Raw genomic sequence first — 23790 nt, 5'->3', positions numbered from 1 at the left:
AATGACCCAAAATCGACCCAAAAACTGAACCAAAAATGACCCAAAATCAACCCAAAAACTCGCCAAAATCGACCCAAAATCAACCCCAAAACTGACCCAAAAATGACCCAAAATCGACCCAAAAACTGGCCCAAAAATGAACAAAAGCGCCCCGAAAATGATGTGAAAAATGACACAAAACAACCCAAAAACTCACCAAAATCGCCCCAAAATCAACCCAAAAACTGACCCAAAACAACCGAAAAACTGACCCAAAAATGACACAAAATCAACCCAAAAACTGACCCGAATCAACCCAAAAACTGACCCAAAAAGGACCCAAAATCAACCCCAAAACTCACCAAAATCAACCCCCCAAAGAACACCAAAAACTGACCCCAAATCAACCCCAAAACTGACCCAAAACAACCCAAAAACTGACCCAAAAATGACCCAAAATCAACCCAGAAACTCACCAAAATCACCCCCAAAACAGACCAGAATCAACCCAAAAACTGGCCCAAAAATGACCCAAAATCAACCCAAAAACAGACACCCCCAAAAAATGAACGGAAGCGACCCGGAAATGATGGGAAAAATGGCAGGAAACAAGGCAAAAATGACCCAAAATCGACCCAAAACAACCCAAAAATTGACCCAAAAAGGACCCAAAATCACCCCCAAAACTGACCCAAAATCGCCCCCAAAACTGACCCCAAAATGACCCAAAATCAACCGAAAAACAGACACCCCCAAAAATGAACAAAAGCGCCCCCAAAATGATGTGAAAAATGACACCAAAAAACCTAAAAATGACCCAAAATCAACCCAAAATCAACCAAAAACCTGACCAAAATCAACCCCAAAACTGACCAAAACCTGACCAAAATCACCCCCAAGACTGACCCAAAACAACCCAAAAACTGACCCAAAACTGACCCAAAATCAACCCAAAAACTGGCCCAAAATCAACCCAAAAACTGACCAAAATCACCCCAAAAACAACCCAAAAACTGACCCCAAAATGACCCAAAAACAACCCAAAAACTGGCCCAAAACAACCCAAAAACTGACCCCAAAATGACCAAAAATCAACCCAAAAACTGACCCAAATCACCCCCAAAACTGACCCGAATCAACCCCAAAACAACCCAAAAACTGACCCCAAAATGACCCAAAATCAACCCAAAAAGTGATCAAAATCACCACCAAAACTGACCCGAATCAACCGAAAAACTGGCCCAAAACTGACCCAAAATCAACCCAGAAACTCACCAAAATCACCCCCAAAACTGACCCAAAACAACCCAAAAACTGGCCCAAAAATGACCCCATAGCCCCCTTTGTGCCCCCCATAGCCCCCCATAGACCCCTTTGTGCCCCCCCATATCCCCCCATAGCCCCCTCTGTGCCCCCCATATCCCCCATAGCCCCCCCATATCCCCCTTTGTGCCCCCCATATCCCCCCATAGCCCCCTTTGTGCCCCCCATATCCCCCCATATCCCCCCCATAACTCCCCCCATAGCCCCCTTTGTGCCCCCCATAGACCCCTTTGTGCCCCCATATCCCCCCATAGCCCCCTCTGTGCCCCCCATATCCCCCTTTGTGCCCCCCATATCCCCCTTTGTGCCCCCCATAACTCCCCCCATAGCCCCCTTTGTGCCCCCCATAGACCCCTTTGTGCCCCCATATCCCCCCATAGCCCCCTCTGTGCCCCCCATATCCCCCTTTGTGCCCCCCATATCCCCCTTTGTGCCCCCCATATCCCCCCCATAACTCCCCCCATAGCCCCCTTTGTGCCCCCCATAGACCCCTTTGTGCCCCCATATCCCCCCATAGCCCCCTCTGTGCCCCCCATATCCCCCTTTGTGCCCCCCATATCCCCCTTTGTGCCCCCCATATCCCCCCCATAACTCCCCCCATAGCCCCCTTTGTGCCCCCCAGGCCGGGTGAACATGGGGGGGTCCCCGGTCCCTGTCCTGCACCAGATCCGGGAGCTGTTGAGCATCGGCCGTGACCCCCGCAACGACCGCGAGGACTTCCTGGGTGCGCTATGGGGGCTATGGGGCAGCGGGGGGTAATGGGGGTAATGGGGGTAATGGGGGTAATGGGGGGAATGGGGGGAATGGGGGCTATGGGGCAGCGGGGGGCTATGGGGGGAATGGGGCTATGGGGCAATGGGGGCAATGGGGGGAATGGGGGCTATGGGGGTAATGGGGGGCAATGGGGTCAATGGGGGTCAATGGGTCAATGGGGGGAATGGGGGGAATGGGGGTCAATGGGGTAATGGGGGGAATGGGGGCTATGGGGCAGCGGGGGGCTATGGGGGGAATGGGGCTATGGGGCAATGGGGGCAATGGGGGGAATGGGGGCTATGGGGGTAATGGGGGCTATGGGGGTAATGGGGGCTATGGGGCAATGGGGCTATGGGGGCAATGGGGGAATGGGGGCTATGGGGGAATGGGGCTATGGGGGTAATGGGGTAATGGGGGTAATGGGGGCAATAGGGCAATGGGGGTAATGGGGGCTATGGGGGGAATGGGGGTAATGGGGGCTATGGGGGCAATGGGGCTATGGGGGCAATGGGGGGCAATGGGGGTAATGGGGCTATGGGGGGAATGGGGGCAATGGGGGCTATGGGGGGAATGGGGGCTATGGGGGCAATGGGGGCAATGGGGGCAATGGGGGCTATGGGGGAATGGGGCTATGGGGGTAATGGGGGCTATGGAGTAACGGAGGCAAAGGGGGGAATGGGGGGAATGGGGGCAATGAGGGGAGTGGAGCAGTGGGGGGAATGAGGGGGTAATGGGGCAATGGGGGGAATGGGGGGAATGGGGGGAATGGGGGCTATGGGGCAATGGGGGAATGGGGGGCAATGGGGTAATGGGGGTCAATGGGGGCTATGGGGGGAATGGGGGTAATGGGGGGAATGGGGGGCTATGGGGGGGAATGGGGCTATGGGGGGAATGGGGCTATGGGGGGAATGGGGGCAATGGGGGTAATGGGGGCAATGGGGGCAATGGGGCTATGGGGGGAATGGGGGCAATGGGGCTATGGGGGGAATGGGGGCAATGGGTCTCAATGGAGTAATGGGGGCAAAGGGGTAATAGGGGCAATGGGGGCTATGGGGGCTATGGGGCAATGGGGGCAATGGCGCTATAGGGGTAATGGGGGCAATGGGGGCAACGGGGGCTATGGGGGGAATGGGGGCTCTAGGTGTAATCAATGGTGCTCTATGGGTGTCAATGGTGGCTCCCTGTGGGGCTGACCCCCTCGCCCCCCCCCAGACGTGTTCGTGTTCGGGGTGGGGGCCGTGGTGCACGCGCAGGCGCTGAACGAGCTGGCCTCGCACAAGGCTGGGGAGCAGCACCTCTTCCTGCTGCGGGGGCTCCCCGACCTGCAGGAGGCCTTCCACCGCATGATCGGTACGGCCCGCAGCCCCGAGCACCCCGAAACACCCCAGAAACGGGAGAAAACACCCCAAAAACGGGCAAAAACACCCCAAAAACGGGCAAAAACACCCCAAAAACGGGAGAAAACACCCCAAAAATGGGAGAAAACACCCCAAAAACGGGCAAAAACACCCCAGAAACGGGAGAAAACACCCCCAAAACACCCCCAAAACGGGAGAAAACACCCCAAAAACACCCCAGAAACGGGAGAAAACACCCCAGAAACGGGAGAAAACACCCCAAAAATGGGAGAAAACACCCCAGAAACAGGAGAAAACACCCCAGAAACGGGAGAAAACACCCCAAAACGGGCGAAAACACCCCAGAAACGGGAGAAAACACCCCAGAAACGGGAGAAAACACCCCAAAACACCCCAAAAACGGGCGAAAACACCCCAAAACACCCAAAAAACGGGAGAAAACACCCCAGAAATGGGCAAAAACACCCCAAAAACGGGAGAAAACACCCCAAAACACCCCAGAAACGGGAGAAAACAACCCAAAAACGGGAGAAAACACCCCAGAAACGGGAGAAAACACCCCAAAAACGGGAGAAATCACCCCAAAAACACCCCAGAAACGGGAGAAAACACCCCAAAAATGGGAGAAAACACCCCAGAAACGGGACAAAACACCCCAAAAATGGGAGAAAACACCCCAAAACACCCCAGAAACGGGAGAAAACACCCCCAAAACACCCCAAAAACGGGAGAAAACACCCCAAAACACTCCAAAAACGGGAGAAAACACCCCAGAAGCGGGCGAAAACACCCCAGAAACGGGAAAAAAAACACCCCCAAAAGGGCGAAAACTCCCCAAAACAGGCGAAAACACACCAGAAACGGGCAAAAACACCCCAAAACGGGCGAAAACACCCCAAAAACGGGCGAAAACATCCCAGAAACGGGCGAAAACACCCCAGAAACGGGAGAAAACACCCCAAAACGGGAGAAAACACCCCAAAACGGGAGAAAACACCCCAAAAACGGGAGAGAACACCCCAGAAATGGGCAAAAACACCCCAAAAACGGGAGAAAACACCCCAGAAACGGGAGAAAACACCCCAAAAACGGCCCGGAAATGGGCAAAACCACCCGGAAATGGGCAAAAACACCCCAAAAACGGGCGAAAACACCCCAGAAACGGGCAAAAACAGCCCAAAACACCCCAAAAACGGGAGAAAACACCCCAGAAACGGGAGAAAACACCCCAAAAACGGGAGAAAACACCCAAAAACACCCCAAAAACGGGAGAAAACACCCCAGAAACGGGAAAAAACACCCCAAAAACGGGCGAAAACACCCCAAAACCGGGAGAAAACACCCCAAAACGGGCGAAAACACCCCAAAACACCCCAAAAAACGGGAGAAAACACCCCAAAACACCCCAAAAACGGGAAAAAACACCCCAAAAACGGGAAAAAACACCCCAAAAACGGGCGAAAACACCCCAGAACGGGCAAAAACACCCCAAAACACCCCAAAAACGGGCGAAAACACCCCAAAACACGCCAAAAACGGGCGAAAACACCCCAAAAACGGACGAAAACACCCCAGAAACGGGCGAAAACACCCCAGAAACGGGAGAAAACACCCCAAAAACGGCGAAAACACCCCAAAACACCCCAAAACACCCCAAAAAACGGGCGAAAACACCCCAAAACACCCCAAAAAACGGGAGAAAACACCCCAAAACACCCCAAAAACGGGAAAAAACAACCCAAAACACCCCAAAAAACGGGAGAAAACACCCCAGAAACGGGAGAAAACACCCCAGAAACGGGAAAAAAACACCCAAAAACACCCCAGAAACGGGAGAAAACACCCCAAAACACCCCAGAAACGGGAGAAAACACCCCAGAAACGGGAGAAAACACCCAGAAACACCCCAGAAACAGGAGAAAACACCCCAAAACACCCCAAAAAAGGGAGAAAACACCCCAAAAACGGGAGAAAACACCCCAAAAACGGGCGAAACCACCCCAGAAACGGGCGAAAACACCCCAAAAACGGGACAAAACACCCCAGAAACGGGAAAAAACACCCCAAAACGGGAGAAAACACCCCAAAAACAGGAGAAAACACCCCAAAACGGTCAAAACCACCCCCAAAATGGGCGAAAACACCCCAAAACGGGTGAAAACACCCCAAAAACGGGAAAAACCACGCCAAAACGGCCCGGAAACAGGCTAAAACACCCCAAAACGGGCAAAAACACCCCCAAAACGGGCGAAAACACCCCGAAAACACCCCAGAAACGGGAGAAAACACCCCAAAACCGGGAGAAAACACCCCAGAAACGGGAGAAAACACCCCAAAAACGGGCGAAACCACCCCAGAAACGGGCGAAAACACCCCAAAAACGGGACAAAACACCCCAGAAACGGGAAAAAACACCCCAAAACGGGAGAAAACACCCCAAAAACAGGAGAAAACACCCCAAAACGGTCAAAACCACCCCCAAAATGGGCGAAAACACCCCAAAACGGGTGAAAACACCCCAAAAACGGGAAAAACCACGCCAAAACGGCCCGGAAACAGGCTAAAACACCCCAAAACGGGCAAAAACACCCCCAAAACGGGCAAAAACACCCGGAAACGGCCCGGAAACGGGAAAAAACACCCGGAAACGGGCAAAAACACCCTAGAAACAGGCGAAAACACCCCAAAAATGGGAAAAAAAAAAAAACCAAAAGGGCGAAAACACCCTAAAAAGGGCGAAAACACCCCAGAAACGGGAAAAAACACCCCAAAACGGCCCGGAAACGGGAAAAAACACCCCAAAACGGGCAAAAACACCCCAGAAACGGGAAAAAAACACCCCAGAAACGAGAAAAAACACCCCAAAACGGCCCGGAAATGGGAAAAAACACACCAAAAATGGAAAAAAACACCCCAAAACGGCCCGGAAACGGGAAAAAACACCCCAGAAATGGAAAAAAACACCCCAAAACGGCCCCAGAAACGGGAAAAAACACCCCAGAAACAGGCAAAAAAAAACCAAAACTGTCCGGAAACGGGCAAAAACACCCCAAAACGGGCTAAAACACCCCAGAAATGGGCAAAAACACCCCAGAAATGGGAAAAAACACCCCAAAACGGGCAAAAACACCCCAAAAATGAGCAAAACCACCCCAGAAATGGGAAAAAACACCTCCAAAACGGGCAGAAACACCCCAAAAATGGGCAAAACCACCCCAGAAACGGGCACAAACACCCCCAAATGGGGCGGAAACGCCCCAAAACCGGGAGAAAATCACCCCAAAAATGGGCAAAAAACACCCAAAAAATGGGCAAAAAACCCCCCATAGGGACCCCAAACCCCATAGGGACCCCAAACCCCATAGGGACCCCAACCCCCCCATAGGGACCCCAAACCCCATTGAGGACCCCAAACCCCATTGGGGACCCCAAATCCCCCCATAGGGACCCCACACCCCATAGGGTCCCCAATGTCCCCCCATAAGGACCCCAAACCCCATTGAGGACCCCAATCCCCCCCATAAGGACCCCAATCTCCCCCCATAGGGTCCCCAATGTCCCCCCATAGGGACCCCAAACCCCATTGAGGTCCCCAAACCCCATTGAGGACCCCAAACGCCCCCATAAGGACCCCAAACCCCCCCATAGGGACCCCAATCCCCCCCATAGGGCCCCCCCCACCCCATAGGGTCCCCACTGTGCCCCCCAGATGAAAGCTCCTCCTTGGGGCTCTGCGGCTTCGCCCACGAGTTCCAGAGCGCCGAGGACCGGGAGAAGAACCCGTGGGGGGTGACGGTGATCGTGACGGTGAGTGGGGGGCACCCATTGACACCCATTGAGACCCACTGACCCCATTGACACCCATTGAGACCCATTGAGACCCATTGACACCCATTGACCCCCTTTGACACCCATTGAGACCCATTGACCCCCATTGATCCCCATTGAGACCCATTGAGACCCATTGATCCCCATTGACACCCATTGACTCCCATTGACACCCATTGACACCCATTGAGACCCATTGAGACCCATTGAGACCCATTGAGACCCATTGACCCCATTGAGACCCATTGACTCCTATTGACACCCATTGACTCCCATTGACACCATTGACACCCATTGACCCCATTGAGACCCATTGACACCCATTGACCCCATTGACACCCATTGACACCCATTGATCCCCATTGACACCCATTGACACCCATTGACACCCATTGATCCCCATTGACACCCATTGACACCCATTGACTCCCATTGACACCCATTGATACCCATTAACACCCATTGAGACCCATTGACACCCATTGACACCCATTGATCCCCATTGACACCCATTGACCCCCTTTGATACCCATTGACCCCCATCGACCCCCATTGACCCCATTGACTCCCATCGACCCCCATTGACCCCATTGACTCCCATCGACCCCCATCGACCCCCATTGACACCCATTGACACCCATCGCCCCCCATTGACCCCATCGCCCCCCATCGACCCCCATTGACCCCCACTGCCCCCCATCTCCCCCCAGCGGCCAGGCCAGGGTCAGGAGCGCTGTCGGGGTTCGCTGCTCTCGCCCCGCTTCGTGCTCTCGGCCGCCCATTGCTTCCGTTGGGACGACGACAGCGCCTGGCTCAGCGTGGACGTGGGTACGGGGGGGGGGACGACACCCCGGTTTTGGGGGGAAATCGGGGGGATTTGGGTGTTTGGGGGGTTGGGGTGGTTTTCGGGGGGTTTTGGGTGAGTTTTGGGGGGATTTGGGGTGGGTTTGGGGTGGTTTTTGGGGGGTTTTGGGTGAGTTTTGGGGGGATTTGGGGTGGGTTTGGGGTGGTTTTGGGTGGTTTGGGGGGGTTTTGGGGGGTTTTGGGTGAGTTTTGGGGTGAATTCGGGGGGGTTTGGGGGCGGTTTGGGGGGTTTTGGGTGAGTTTTTGGGGGGATTTGGGGTGTTTGGGGGGGTTGGGTGAGTTTTCGGGGGGTTTTGGGTGAGTTTTGGGGGGATTTGGGGGGTTTTGGTGGGATTTGGGGTGGTTTTCGGGGGGTTTTGGGTGAGTTTTGGGGGATTTGGGGTGTTTTTTGGGGGGTTGGGGTGGTTTTTGGGGGGTTTTGGGTGAGTATTGGGGGGATTTGGGGGGATTTGGGGTGTTTGGAGGGGGTTGGGGTGGTTTTGGGGGGGGTTGGGTGAGTTTTGTGGGGATTTGAGGAGTTTTGGGGTGTTTTGGGGGGCTTGGGGTGGTTTTCGGGGGGTTTGGGGTGAGTTTTGGGGGGATTTGGGGTGTTTGGAGGGGGTTTGGGTGGTTTTCGGGGGGTTTTGGATGAGTTTTGGGGGGATTTGGGGGGTTTGGGGTGGTTTTCGGGGGGTTTTGGGTGAGTTTTGGGGGGATTTGGGGTGGGTTTGGGGTGGTTTTGGGGGGGTTGGCGTGGTTTTCGGGGGGGTTGGGTGAGTTTTGGGGAGATTTGGGGGGTTTGGGGGGGGGGTGGTTTTCGGGGGGTTTTGGGTGAGTTTTGGGGGGATTTGGGGTGGGTTTGGGGTGGTTTTTGGGGGGTTTTGGGTGAGTTTTGGGGGGGTTGGGGTGGTTTTGGGGGGGTTGGGTGAGTTTTGGGGGGATTTGGGGTGTTTGGGGTGGTTTTCGGGGGGGTTTGGGTGAGTTTTGGGTGGATTTGGGGGGTTTTGGGGGGATTTGGAGGGTTTGGGTGAGTTTTGGGGGGATTTGGGGTGATTTGGGTTGGGTTTGGGGTGGTTTTCGGGGGGTTTTGGGAGAGTTTTGGGGGGATTTCTGCTCCATTTCTGCTCCATTTCTGCTCCATTTCTACTCCATTTCTGCTCCATTTCTGCTCCATTTCTGCTCCATTTCTGCTCCATTTTGGGTCCATTTCTGCTCCATTTCTGCTCCATTTCTACTCCATTTCTGCTCCATTTCTGCTCCATTTCTGCTCCATTTCTGCTCCATTTTGGGTCCATTTCTGCTCCATTTCAGCTCCATTTCTACTCCATTTCTGCTCCATTTTGGGTCCATTTCTGCTCCATTTCTGCTCCATTTCTGCTCCATTTCTGCTCCATTTCTGCTCCATTTCTGCTCCATTTCAGCTCCATTTCTGCTCCATTTCTACTCCATTTCTGCTCCATTTCTGCTCCATTTTGGGTCCATTTCTGCTCCATTTCTGCTCCATTTCTACTCCATTTCTGCTCCATTTCTGCTCCATTTCTGCTCCATTTCTGCTCCATTTCTGCTCCATTTTGGGTCCATTTCTGCTCCATTTCAGCTCCATTTCTACTCCATTTCTGCTCCATTTTGGGTCCATTTCTGCTCCATTTCTGCTCCATTTCTGCTCCATTTCTGCTCCATTTCTGCTCCATTTCTGCTCCATTTCTGCTCCATTTCTGCTCCATTTCTGCTCCATTTTGGGTCCATTTCTGCTCCATTTCTGCTCCATTTCTGCTCCATTTCTGCTCCATTTCTGCTCCATTTCTGCTGCTCCATTTCTGCTCCATTTCTGCTCCATTTTGGGTCCATTTCTGCTCCATTTCAGCTCCATTTCTACTCCATTTCTGCTCCATTTTGGGTCCATTTCTGCTCCATTTCTGCTCCATTTCTGCTCCATTTCTGCTCCATTTCTGCTCCATTTCTGCTCCATTTCTGCTCCATTTCTGCTCCATTTCTGCTCCATTTCTGCTCCATTTCTACTCCATTTCTACTCCATTTCTGCTCCATTTCTGCTCCATTTCTGCTCCATTTCTGCTCCATTTCTGCTCCATTTCTGCTCCATTTTGGGTCCATTTCTGCTCCATTTCTGCTCCATTTCTGCTCCATTTCAGCTCCATTTCTACTCCATTTCTGCTCCATTTTGGGTCCATTTCTGCTCCATTTCTGCTCCATTTCTGCTCCATTTCTGCTCCATTTCTGCTCCATTTCTGCTCCATTTCTGCTCCATTTCTGCTCCATTTCTGCTCCATTTCTACTCCATTTCTGCTCCATTTCTGCTCCATTTTGGGTCCATTTCTGCTCCATTTCTGCTCCATTTCTACTCCATTTCTGCTCCATTTCTGCTCCATTTCTGCTCCATTTCTGCTCCATTTCTGCTCCATTTTGGGTCCATTTCTGCTCCATTTCAGCTCCATTTCTACTCCATTTCTGCTCCATTTTGGGTCCATTTCTGCTCCATTTCTGCTCCATTTCTGCTCCATTTCTGCTCCATTTCTGCTCCATTTCTGCTCCATTTCTGCTCCATTTCTACTCCATTTCTGCTCCATTTCAGCTCCATTTCTGCTCCATTTCTGCTCCATTTTTGCTCCATTTCTACTCCATTTCAGCTCCATTTCTGCTCCATTTCTGCTCCATTTCTGCTCCATTTCTGCTCCATTTCTACTCCATTTCTGCTCCATTTCTGCTCCATTTCTACTCCATTTCAGCTCCATTTCTGCTCCATTTCTGCTCCATTTCTACTCCATTTCTACTCCATTTCTACTCCATTTCTGCTCCATTTTTGCTCCATTTCTACTCCATTTCTGCTCCATTTCTGCTCCATTTCAGCTCCATTTCTGCTCCATTTTGGGTCCATTTCTGCTCCATTTCTACTCCATTTTGGGTCCATTTCTGCTCCATTTCTGCTCCATTTTGGGTCCATTTTGGGTCCATTTCTGCTCCATTTTGGGTCCATTTGGGTCCATTTCCGGTCTATTTTGACTCCATTTCTGCTCCATTTTGGGTCCATTTCTGCTCCATTTTGGGTCTATTTCTGCTCAATTTTGGGTCTATTTCTGCTCCATTTTGGGTCTATTTCTGCTCCATTTCTGCTCCATTTCTGCTCTGTTTTGGGTCCATTTTTACTCCATTTCTGCTCCATTTTTGCTCCATTTCTACTCCATTTTTGCTCCATTTCTGCTCAGTTTTCGGTCCATTTTGGCTCCATTTCTGCTCCATTTTGGGTCCATTTCTACTCCATTTCTGCTCCATTTCTGCTCCATTTCGGGTCCATTTTGGGTCCATTTCTGCTCCATTTTGGGTCCATTTTGGGTCCATTTCTACTCCATTTCTGCTCCATTTCTGCTCCATTTCTGCTCCATTTTGGGTCCATTTCTGCTCCATTTCTGCACCATTTCGGCTCCATTTCTGCTCCATTTCTACTCCATTTCTACTCCATTTCTGCTCCATTTCTACTCCATTTCTACTCCATTTCTGCTCCATTTCTGCTCCATTTCTGCTCCATTTCTGCTCCATTTCTACTCCATTTCTACTCCATTTCTGCTCCATTTCTGCTCCATTTCTACTCCATTTCTGCTCCATTTCTGCTCCATTTCTGCTCCATTTCTACTCCATTTCTGCTCCATTTCTACTCCATTTCTGCACCATTTCGGCTCCATTTCTACTCCATTTTGGCTCCATTTCTGCTCCATTTTGGGTCCATTTTGGGTCCATTTTGGGTCCATTTCTGCTCCATTTTGGGTCCGTTTTGGGTCCATTTCTGCTCCATTTTGGGTCCATTTCACCTCCCTCCATTCTCCCCCCTCTCCCTTTCCCCTCCTCCATCCGGGTCCCCTCTGACCACGCCCCCTCCCCCCAGGCTCGGCCCCGCCCCTCGCGGTCTCCTCGCTCCGCCTCCATCCGGGTCCCCTCTGACCCCGCCCCCTCCCCAGGCTCGGCCCCGCCCCTCGCGGTCTCCTCGCTCCGCCTCCATCCGGGTCCCCTCTGACCCCGCCCCCTCCCCAGGCTCGGCCCCGCCCCTCGCGGTCTCCTCGCTCCGCCTCCATCCGGGTCCCCTCTGACCCCGCCCCCTCCCCAGGCTCGGCCCCGCCCCTCGCGGTCTCCTCGCTCCGCCTCCATCCGGGTCCCCTCTGACCCCGCCCCCTCCCCAGGCTCGGCCCCGCCCCTCGCGGTCTCCTCGCTCCGCCTCCATCCGGGTCCCCTCTGACCCCGCCCCCTCCCCAGGCTCGGCCCCGCCCCTCGCGGTCTCCTCGCTCCGCCTCCATCCGGGTCCCCTCTGACCACGCCCCCTCCCCCCAGGCTCGGCCCCGCCCCTCGCGGTCTCCTCGCTCCGCCTCCATCCGGGTCCCCTCTGACCCCGCCCCCTCCCCAGGCTCGGCCCCGCCCCTCGCGGTCTCCTCGCTCCGCCTCCATCCGGGTCCCCTCTGACCCCGCCCCCTCCCCAGGCTCGGCCCCGCCCCTCGCGGTCTCCTCGCTCCGCCTCCATCCGGGTCCCCTCTGACCCCGCCCCCCTCTGACCCCGCCCCCTCCCCAGGCTCGGCCCCGCCCCTCGCGGTCTCCTCGCTCCGCCTCCATCCGGGTCCCCTCTGACCCCGCCCCCTCCCCAGGCTCGGCCCCGCCCCTCGCGGTCTCCTCGCTCCGCCTCCATCCGGGTCCCCCTCTGACCCCGCCCCCTCCCCAGGCTCGGCCCCGCCCCTCGCGGTCTCCTCGCTGCGCCTCCATCCGGGTCCCCTCTGACCCCGCCCCCTCCCCAGGCTCGGCCCCGCCCCTCGCGGTCTCCTCGCTCCGCCTCCATCCGGGTCCCCTCTGACCCCGCCCCCTCCCCAGGCTCGGCCCCGCCCCTCGCGGTCTCCTCGCTCCGCCTCCCTCCGGGTCCCCTCTGACCCCGCCCCCTCCCCAGGCTCGGCCCCGCCCCTCGCGGTCTCCTCGCTCCGCCTCCATCCGGGTCCCCCTCTGACCCCGCCCCCTCCCCAGGCTCGGCCCCGCCCCTCGCGGTCTCCTCGCTCCGCCTCCATCCGGGTCCCCTCTGACCCCGCCCCCCTCTGACCCCGCCCCCTCCCCAGGCTCGGCCCCGCCCCTCGCGGTCTCCTCGCTCCGCCTCCATCCGGGTCCCCTCTGACCCCGCCCCCTCCCCAGGCTCGGCCCCGCCCCTCGCGGTCTCCTCGCTCCGCCTCCATCCGGGTCCCCCTCTGACCCCGCCCCCTCCCCAGGCTCGGCCCCGCCCCTCGCGGTCTCCTAGCTCCGCCTCCATCCGGGTCCCCTCTGACCCCGCCCCCTCCCCAGGCTCGGCCCCGCCCCTCGCGGTCTCCTCGCTCCGCCTCCATCCGGGTCCCCTCTGACCCCGCCCCCTCCCCAGGCTCGGCCCCGCCCCTCGCGGTCTCCTCGCTCCGCCTCCATCCGGGTCCCCCTCTGACCCCGCCCCCTCCCCAGGCTCGGCCCCGCCCCTCGCGGTCTCCTCGCTCCGCCTCCATCCGGGTCCCCTCTGACCCCCCCCCCCCTCTGACCCCGCCCCCTTTCCAGGCTCGGCCCCGCCCCTCGCGGTCTCCTCGCTCCGCCTCCATCCGGGTCCCCTCTGACCCCGCCCCCTCCCCCCCAGCCTCGGCCCCGCCCCTCGCGGTCTCCTCGCTCCGCCTCCATCCGGGTCCCCTCTGACCCCGCCCCCTCCCCAGGCTCGGCCCCGCCCCTCGCGGTCTCCTCGCTCCGCCTCCATCCGGGTTTCTCGCTGACCCCGCCCCCTCCCCAGGCTCGGCCCCGCCCCTCGCGGTCTCCTCGCTCCGCCTCCATCCGGGTCCCCTCTGACCCCGCCCCCTCCCCAGGCTCGGCCCCGCCCCTCGCGGTCTCCTCGCTCCGCCTCCATCCGGGTCCCCTCTGACCCCGCCCCCTCCCCAGGCTCGGCCCCGCCCCTCGCGGTCTCCTCGCTCCGCCTCCATCCGGGTCCCCTCTGACCCCGCCCCCTCCCCAGGCTCGGCCCCGCCCCTCGCGGTCTCCTCGCTCCGCCTCCATCCGGGTTTCCCCTCTGACCCCGCCCCCTCCCCCCCCAGGCTCGGCCCCGCCCCTCGCGGTCTCCTCGCTCCGCCTCCATCCGGGTTTCCCCTCTGACCCCGCCCCCTCCCCAGGCTCGGCCCCGCCCCTCGCGGTCTCCTCGCTCCGCCTCCATCCGGGTCCCCTCTGACCCCGCCCCCTGCCCCTCCCCAGGCTCGGCCCCGCCCCTCGCGGTCTCCTCGCTCCGCCTCCATCCGGGTTTCTCGCTGGGCGCGCGCCGGGCGCGGGGCGTTCCCGAGTTCTACGACTACGACCTGGCCCTGCTGGAGCTGCGCGCGCAGCTGGGGGCGGGGCCGAGGGCGCGGTCAGCGGGGGGCGGGGCCTAAGGGAGGGGCGGGGTCAAAGGGGGGCGGGGTCAAAGGGGGGGGGATGGGGAATATGGGGGGAATATGAGGGGTATGGGGGGTATGGGGGGGTATGGGGGATATGGGGGGGTATGGGGGGCTATGGGGTTTATGGGGGGTATGGGGGATATGGGGGGCATGGGGGATATGGGGGGTATGGGGGATATGGGGGGTATGGGGGGCTATGGGGTTTATGGGGCTTATGGGGCATATGGGGGTATGGGGGATATGGGGAGCAATGGGGGCTATGGGGAACAATGGGGGATATGGGGGTTTGGGGATATGGGGGGATATGGGTGTCTATGGGTGTCTATGGGGGGCTATGGGGGTCTATGGGGTTTATGGGGGGTATGGGGGATATGGGGGGTATGGGGGCTATGGGGAACAATGGGGGATATGGGCATTTGGGGTGATGGAGGGCTATGGGTGTCTATGGGGTTTATGGGGGGGTATGGGGGATATGGGGGGCATGGGGGATATGGGGGGATATGGGGTTTATGGGGGGTATGGGGGGATATGGGTGTCTATGGGGTTTATGGGGGTGTATGGGGGTCTATGGGGTTTATGGGGGTGTATGGGGGTCTATGGGGTTTATGGGTGTATGGGGTTTATGGGGGGTATGGGGAGCAATGGGGGCTATGGGGAACAATGGGGGATATGGGCGTTTGGGGATATGGGGGGATATGGGGGTCTATGGGTTTATGGGGGGCTATGGGGGTCTATGGGGTTTATGGGGGGTATGGGGGATATGGGGGGTATAGGGGCTATGGGGAACAATGGGGGATATGGGGGATATGGGGGGTATGGGTGTCTATGGGTTTATGGGGGGCTATGGGGGTCTATGGGGTTTATGGGGGGGTATGGGGGATATGGGGAGCAATGGGGGATATGGGGGGTATGGGGATATGGGGGGTATGGAGGATATGGGGGTCTATGGGGGTCTCTACCGTCTATGGGTGTCTATGGGGTCTATGGGGGATAGGGGGGATATGGGGAACAATGGGGGCTATGGGGAACAGTGGGGGATATGGGGGTTATGGGGAGTATGAGGGGGGCTCTATGGGGGACTATGGGGATGGGCAGGATCTATGGGGCAGGGGGGATCTCTATGGGGCAGGGGGGATCTCTATGGGGCAGGGTGGTGTCCATGGGGGGGGGGGGGGCAGGGGGGGTGTCTATGGGGCAGGGGGGTCTCCATGGGGCAGAGGGGTTGTCCATGGGGCAGGGGGGTTGTCTATGGGGCAGGGGGGTTGTCTATGGGGCAGGGGGGGTCTCCATGGGGCAGGGGGTTTGTCTATGGGGCAGGGGGTTTGTCAATGGGGCAGGGGGGTCTCCATGGGGCAGGGGGATGTCTATGGGGCAGGGAGGTGTCCATGGGGCAGGGGGTTTGTCTATGGGGCAGGGGGGTCTCCATGGGGCAGGGGGATGTCTATGGGGCAGGGGGGTCTCCATGGGGCAGAGGGGTTGTCCATGGGGCAGGGGGGTGTCTATGGGGCAGGGGGGGTCTCCATGGGTCAGGGGGATGTCTATGGGGCAGTTAGGTGTCCATGGGGCAGGGGGTTTGTCTATGGGGCAGGGGGGGTGTCTCCATGGGGCAGGGGGAAGGAGTCTCCATGGGGCAGGGGGATGTCTATGGGGCAGGGGGGTGCCTATGGGGCAGGGGGGTCTCCATGGGGCAGGGGGGGTCTCCATGGGGCAGAGGGGTTATCCATGGGGCAGGGGGTTTGTCCATGGGGCAAAGGGGTATCCATGGGGCAGGGGGGGTCTCCATGGGGCAGAGGGGTTGTCCATGGGGCAGGGGGTTGTCTATGGGGCAGGGGGGGTCTCCATGGGGCAGAGGGGTTGTCTATGGGGCAGGGGGTTTGTCTATGGGGCAGAGGGAGTCTCTATGGGGCAGGGGGATGTCTATGGGGCAGAGGGGGTGCCATGGGGCAGGGGGATGTCTATGGGGCAGAGGGAGTCTCCATGGGGCAGGGGGGTCTCTATGGGGCAGGGGGGTCTCCATGGGGCAGTTAGGGGCAGGGTGGTGTCCATGGGGCAGGGGGATGTCTATGGGGCAGGGGGGTGTCCATGGGGCAGGGGGGGGCAGGGGGATCTCCATGGGGCAGGGGGCTTGTCTATGGGGCAGAAGGAGTCTCCATGGGGCAGGGGGATGTCTATGGGGCAGGGGGGTGCCTATGGGGCAGGGGGGTCTCCATGGGGCAGGGGGTTTGTCTATGGGGCAGGGGGCTTGTCTATGGGGCAGGGGGTTTGTCTATGGGGCAGGGGGCTTGTCTATGGGGCAGAGGGAGTCTCCATGGGGCAGGGGGTTTGTCTATGGGGCAGAGGGAGTCTCTATGGGGCAGGGGGTTTGTCTATGGGGCAGGGGGATGTCTATGGGGCAGAGGGAGTCTCCATGGGGCAGGGGGGTCTCCATGGGGCAGGGGGATGTCTATGTGGCAGGGAGGTGTCCATGGGGCAGGGGGTTTGTCTATGGGGCAGGGGGCTTGTCTATGGGGCAGAGGGAGTCTCCATGGGGCAGGCTGTGGGGCGCTGACCCCCATGTGTCCCCCCCCCAGCCCCATTTGCCTCCCCTGCACTGAAGGAGCCTCCCGAGCCCTGAGGCTGCCACCGGAGAGCACCAGCTGCGAGGAGCACAGTGAGCCCCACAGCGCCCCATAGCGCCCCATAGCGCCCCATAGAGGCCCCATAGAGCCCCACACGTGGCCCCTCTGCCCCATAGGGCGCCTCCTGCTGCCCCCCAAGGACGTGGAGGCCTTTTTCGTGGCCCAGACCGGCCCCAAGGAGCTGCAGCGACGGCGAGTGCGGATCAAACTGGGGGAGCAGGTGGGACCCATAGAGACCCATAGAGACCCATAGAGACCATAGAGACCCATAGAGACCCATAGAGACCCACAGAGACCCATAGAGACCCATAGAGACCCATAGGGACCCATAGAGCCCATAGAGACCCATAGAGCCCCATAGAGACCCATAGAGACCCATAGAGACCATAGAGACCCATAGAGACCCATAGAGCCCATAGAGACCCATAGAGCCCATAGAGACCCATAGAGACCCATAGACCCCATAGAGCCCCATAGAGACCCATAGAGCCCCATAGAGACCCATAGACCCCATAGAGCCCATAGAGCCCCATAGAGACCCATAGACCCCATAGAGCCCCATAGAGACCCATAGAGACCATAGAGCCCCATAGAGACCCATAGAGACCCATAGAGCCCCATAGAGCCCCATAGAGGCCCATAGAGCCCCATAGAGCCCCATAGAGGCCCATAGAGACCCATAGAGACCATAGAGCCCCAGTGAGCCCCATAGAGCCCCATAGAGCCCCAGTGAGCCCCATAGAGGCCCAGAGACCCCATAGAGACCATAGAGGACCATAGTGACCCATTACTCCCACTCCTCCCTATTGACCCCCATTGACCCCCATTAATCCCCATTGGCCCCCATTGATCCCCATTGACCCCATTGATCCCATTGATCCCCATTGCCCCCATTCCCCCCATTGCCCCTCATTGCCCCCCCTTGATCCCCATTTATTCTCATTGACACCATTGATCCCCATTGACCCCCATTGCCCCCCATTGCCCCCCATTGACCCCCATTGACTCCCATTGCCCCCCATTGACCCCCATTGCCCCCCATTGCCCCCCATTGCCCCCCATTGACCCCCATTGCCCCCCATTGCCCCCCATTGACCCCCATTGACCCCCATTGCTCCCCATTGACCCCCATTGACCCCCATTGCTCCCCATTGACCCCCATTGACCCCCATTGACCCCCATTGCCCCCCATTGCCCCCCATTGACCCCATTGACCCCATTGATCCCCATTGCCTCCCATTGCCCCCCATTAACCCCCATTGACCCCCATTGCCCCCCATTGCCCCCCCTTGCCCCCCCTTGCCCCCCATTGACCCCCATTGGTCCCCATTGATCCGCATTGATCCCCATTGACCCCCATTGCCCCCATTGCCCCCCATTGACCCCCATTGCCCCCCATTGCCCCCCATTGCCCCCATTGCCCCCCATTGATCCCATTGCCCCCCATTGACCCCCATTGCCCCCCATTGACCCCATTGCACCCCATTGGTCCCCATTGATCCGCATTGATCCCCATTGACCCCCATTGCCCCCATTGACCCCCCCATTGACCCCCATTGACCCCCATTGCCCCCCATTGCCCCCCATTGCCCCCCATTGCCCCCCATTGACCCCCATTGACCCCCATTGCCCCCCATTGCCCCCCATTGCCCCCCATTGACCCCCATTGCCCCCATTGCCCCCCATTGACCCCCCATTGACCCCCATTGACCCCCATTGCATTGACCCCCATGACCCCCATTGCCCCCCATTGCCCTCCATTGCCCCCCATTGCCCCCCATTGCCCCCCATTGACCCCCAATGACCCCCATTGACCCCCATTGCTCCCCATTGACCCCATTGCCCCCCATTGACCCCCATTGCCCCCCATTGACCCCATTGACCCCCATTGACCCCCATTGACCCCCATTGCCCCCCATTGCCCCCCATTGACCCCCATTGCCCCCCATTGACCCCCATTGACCCCCATTGACCCCCATTGACCCCCATTGACCCCCATTGACCCCCCATTGACCCCCATTGACCCCCATTGACCCCCATTGCCCCCCATTGACCCCCATTGACCCCCATTGACCCCCATTGACCCCCCATTGCCCCCCATTGCCCCCCATTGACCCCCATTGACCCCCATTGCCCCCCATTGCCCCCCATTGCCCCCCATTGCCCCCCATTGCCCCCCATTGCCCCCCATTGACCCCCATTGCCCCCCATTGCCCCCCATTGACCCCCATTGACCCCCATTGACCCCCATTGCCCCCCATTGACCCCCATTGACCCCCATTGACCCCCATTGCCTCCCATTGCCCCCATTGCCTCCCATTGCCCCCCATTGACCCCCATTGCCCCCCATTGACCCCCATTGACCCCCATTGCCCCCCATTGACCCCCATTGACCCCCATTGCCCCCCATTGCCCCCCATTGCCCCCCATTTCCCCCATTGACCCCCATTGCCCCCCATTGACCCCCATTGCCCCCCATTGACCCCCATTGACCCCCATTGCCCCCCAGCGCCCTCGCTGCGAGGCCGATGCTCTCCGGGCCCCCCTCTACGTGAACGCCTCGGCTCTCGATGACGTCATCACCCCCCGCTTCCTGTGCACGGGGGGCAGCGACCCCGAGGTGGACCCCAACGTGTGCCGGGGTCAGTATAGACCAGTATGGACCAGTATAGACCAGTATGGACCAGTATAGACCAGTATGGACCAGTATAGACCAGTATGGACCAGTATGGACCAGTATAGACCAGTATAGACCAGTATGGACCAGTATGGACCAGTATAGACCAGTATGGACCAGTATAGACCAGTATGGACCACTAGGGACCAGTATGGACCAGTATAGACCAGTATAGACCAGTATGGACCAGTATGGACCAGTATGGACCAGTATAGACCACTATAGACCAGTATGGACCAGTATAGACCAGTATAGACCAGTATAGACCAGTATGGACCAGTATAGACCAGTATAGACCAGTATGGACCAGTATGGACCAGTATAGACCAGTATGGACCAGTATGGACCAGTATAGACCAGTATGGACCAGTATGGAGCAGTACGAAGCAGTATAGACCAGTATGGACCACTAGGGACCAGTATGGACCACTAGGGACCAGTATGGACCAGTATGGACCAGTATAGACCAGTATAGACCAGTATGGACCAGTATGGACCAGTATGGACCAGTGTAGACCAGTATAGACCAGTATGGACCAGTATAGACCAGTATAGACCAGTATAGACCAGTATGGACCAGTATGGACCAGTATAGACCAGTATAGACCAGTATGGACCAGTATAGACCAGTATGGAGCAGTATGGACCAGTATGGACCAGTATAAACCAGTATAGACCAGTATGGACCAGTATAGATCAGTATAGACCAGTATGGACCAGTATGGACCAGTATAGACCAGTATAGACCAGTATGGACCAGTATGGACCAGTATAGACCAGTATGGACCAGTATAGACCTGTATGGACCAGTATGGAGCAGTACGAAGCAGTATAGACCAGTATGGACCACTAGGGACCAGTATGGACCAGTATGGACCAGTATGGAGCAGTACGGAGCAGTATAGACCAGTATGGAGCAATACCAGTATAGACCAGTATTGACCAGTGTGGACCAGTATGGAGCAGTATGGACCAGTATAGATCAGTATGGAGCAGTATAGACCAGAAGGGACCAGTATAGACCAGTAGGGGCCGGTATGGAGCAGTACGGAGCAGTATAGACCAGTATGGAGCAATACCAGTATAGACCAGTATTGACCAGTATGGACCAGTATGGACCAGTATGGAGCAGTACAAAGCAGTATAGGCCAGTATGGAGCAGTAGGGACCAGTACCAGTATAGACCAGTAAAGACCAGTATGGACCAGTATGGAGCAGTAGGGACCAGTATAGACCAGTATAGAGCAGTAACAGTATAGACCAGTATGGAGCAGTATAGACCAGTACGGACCAGTATAAACTAGTATAGACCAGTATGGAGCAGTAGGGACCAGTACCAGTATAGACCAGTAAAGACCCGTATGGACCAGTAATGGACCAGTATGGAGCAGTAGGGACCAATAATGGGCCAGTATGGAGCAGTAGGGACCAGTATGGAGCAATACCAGTATAGACCAGTATAGACCAGTATAGACCAGTATGGACCAGTACCGACCCCCCCAGTCCATCCCAGTGCCTCTGCCCCCTACAGGTGACTCCGGGGGTCCCCTCATTGTCAGCAGGGGGAAGCGCTACTTCCAGGTGAACTGGGGATACTGGGATGGACTGGGATGGACTGGGATGCACTGGGATGGACTGGGATGCACTGGGATGGACTGGGATGGACTGGGATGCACTGGGATGGACTGGGATGGACTGGGGGGGTCATTGGGGATGCACTGGGATGGACTGGGATGCATTGGGATGCACTGGGATGCATGGGGGGGGTCATTGGGGTTGCACTGGGATGGACTGGGATGCACTGGGATGTATTGGGGATGCACTGGGATGGACTGGGATGCACTGGGATGCACTGGGATGCATGGGGGGGTCATTGGGGATGCATTGGGATGGACTGGGATGCACTGGGATGCACTGGGATGCATGGGGGGTCATTGGGGATACACTGGGATGGACTGGGATGCACTGGGATGCATTGGGATACACTGGGGAGGATCATTGGGGTTGCACTGGGATGGACTGGGATGCACTGGGATGCACTGGGATGCATGGGGGGGGTCATTGGGGATGCACTGGGATGGACTGGGATGCACTGGGATGGACTGGGATGCACTGGGATGCATGGGGGGGGTCATAGGGGTTGCACTGGGATGGACTGGGATGCATTGGGGATGTACTGGGATGCATTGGGATGGACTGGGATGCACTGGGATGGACTGGGATGCATTGGGATGGACTGGGGATACACTGGGGGGGTCATTGGGGATGCACTGGAATGGACTGGGATGCACTGGGATGCATTGGGGATGCACTGGGATGGACTGGGATGCATTGGGATGCATTGGGGGTGCACTGGGATGGACTGGGATGCATTGGGATGCATTGGGGGTGCACTGGGATGGACTGGGATGCATTGGGATGCACTGGGATGCACTGGGGATACACTGGGGGGTCATTGGGGATGCACTGGGATGGACTGGGATGCATTGGGATGGACTGGGATGCACTGGGATGGACTGGGATGGACTGGGATGCATTGGGATGCACTGGGGGGGTCATTGGGGATGCACTGGGATGGACTGGGATGCCCCAGGCCCCATAGAGACCCTGTTGACCCCCTGTGCCCCATAGGGCCCCATAGAGACCCCATTGCCCCCCTGTGCCCCATAAGACCCCCCTGTGCCCCCATTGACCCCCCTGTGCCCCATAGGGCCCCACAGAGACCCCATCGAACCCCTGTGCCCCATAGGGCCCCATAGAGACCCCATCCACCCCCTGTTCCCCATAGTGCCCCATAGGACCCCCATTGCCCCCGTGTGCCCCATAGAGACCCCATTGACCCCCTGTGCCCCATAGGGCCCCGACTGAATCCCTGGGCCCCATAGAGCCCCATAGAGAACCTATTGACCCCCTTTGCCCCATATGGCCCCACTGATCCCCTGTGCCCCATAGGGCCCCATAGAGACCCCATCGACCCCCTGTGCCCCATAGGGCCCCATAGAGACCCCATCGACCCCCTGTTCCCCATAGGGCCCCCATTGACCCCATGTGCCCCATAGGGACCCATAAAGACCCCACTGACACCCTGTGCCCCATAGGGCCCCATAGAGACCTCATCTACCCCCTGTTCCCCATAGTGCCCCATAGGATCCCCATTGCCCCCATGTGCCCCATAGGGCCCGATAGATACCCCATCGACCCCCTGTTCCCCATAGGGCCCGACTGATCCCCTGTGCCCCATAGGGCCCCATAGAGACCCCATCGACACCCTGTTCCCCATAGGGCCCTCACTGACCCCCTGGGCCCCATTGAGCCCCATAGAGACCCCATTGATCCCCTGTGCCCCATAGGGCCCCATAGAGACCCCATCGACCCCCTGTTCCCCATAGGGCCCCCATTGACCCCCTGTGCCCCATAGGGCCCCACTGATCCCCTGTGCCCCATAGGGCCCCATAGAGACCCCATTGATCCCCTGTGCCCCATAGGGCCCCATAGAGACCCCATCGACCCCCTGTTCCCCATAGGGCCCCCATTGACCCCCTGGGCCCCATAGAGCCCCATAGAGCCCCCATTGCCCCCCCTGTGCCCCATAGGCCTCCATTGACCCCCCTGTGCCCCATAGAGCCCCATAGGCCCCCATTGCCCCCCCTGTGCCCCATAGGCCCCCATTGCCCCCCCTGTGCCCCATAGGCCCCCATTGCCCCCCCTGTGCCCCATAGGCCCCCATTGCCCCCCCTGTGCCCCATAGGCCTCCATTGACCCCCCTGTGCCCCATAGGCCTCCATTGACCCCCCCAGTGCCCCATAGCACCCCATAGGGCCCCCCACTGACCCCCCCCCCGGCGCCCCCTGCAGGTGGGGGTGATCAGTTGGGGGGTGCTGGATTCCTGCCGCCATTCCCGGCCCCCTTCCTACGCCCGCGATTTCCACGTCAACGTCTTCGAGGCCCTGCCCTGGCTCCGGGAGGAGCTCCGCGACGAGGACCTGGGCTTCATCCCGTGA

At 58.1% G+C, this 23790-nt stretch overlaps 1 protein-coding gene across 1 annotated transcript in view; it reads left to right on the top strand.

Moving 5' to 3' along the window:
• Positions 1–23790, top strand: part of CFB (complement factor B) — a 29380-nt gene extending 5590 nt beyond the window's left edge. The window contains exons 5-14 of the mRNA XM_062636239.1: positions 1925–2026; positions 3268–3405; positions 7123–7220; positions 7952–8069; positions 14316–14466; positions 17065–17144; positions 17229–17332; positions 19622–19754; positions 21321–21370; positions 23644–23790. Of these exons, the coding sequence (XP_062492223.1) occupies positions 1925–2026; positions 3268–3405; positions 7123–7220; positions 7952–8069; positions 14316–14466; positions 17065–17144; positions 17229–17332; positions 19622–19754; positions 21321–21370; positions 23644–23790 (1121 nt within the window). The remainder of the gene's footprint in view (positions 1–1924; positions 2027–3267; positions 3406–7122; positions 7221–7951; positions 8070–14315; positions 14467–17064; positions 17145–17228; positions 17333–19621; positions 19755–21320; positions 21371–23643) is intronic.

This window comes from Pezoporus occidentalis, unplaced genomic scaffold, assembly GCF_034315485.1.
Source record: "Pezoporus occidentalis ecotype Australia unplaced genomic scaffold, CSIRO_AGI_Poc_V1 ctg471, whole genome shotgun sequence".
NCBI lineage: Eukaryota > Metazoa > Chordata > Aves > Psittaciformes > Psittacidae > Pezoporus > Pezoporus occidentalis.
This window is presented reverse-complemented; position numbering and strand designations above follow the sequence as displayed.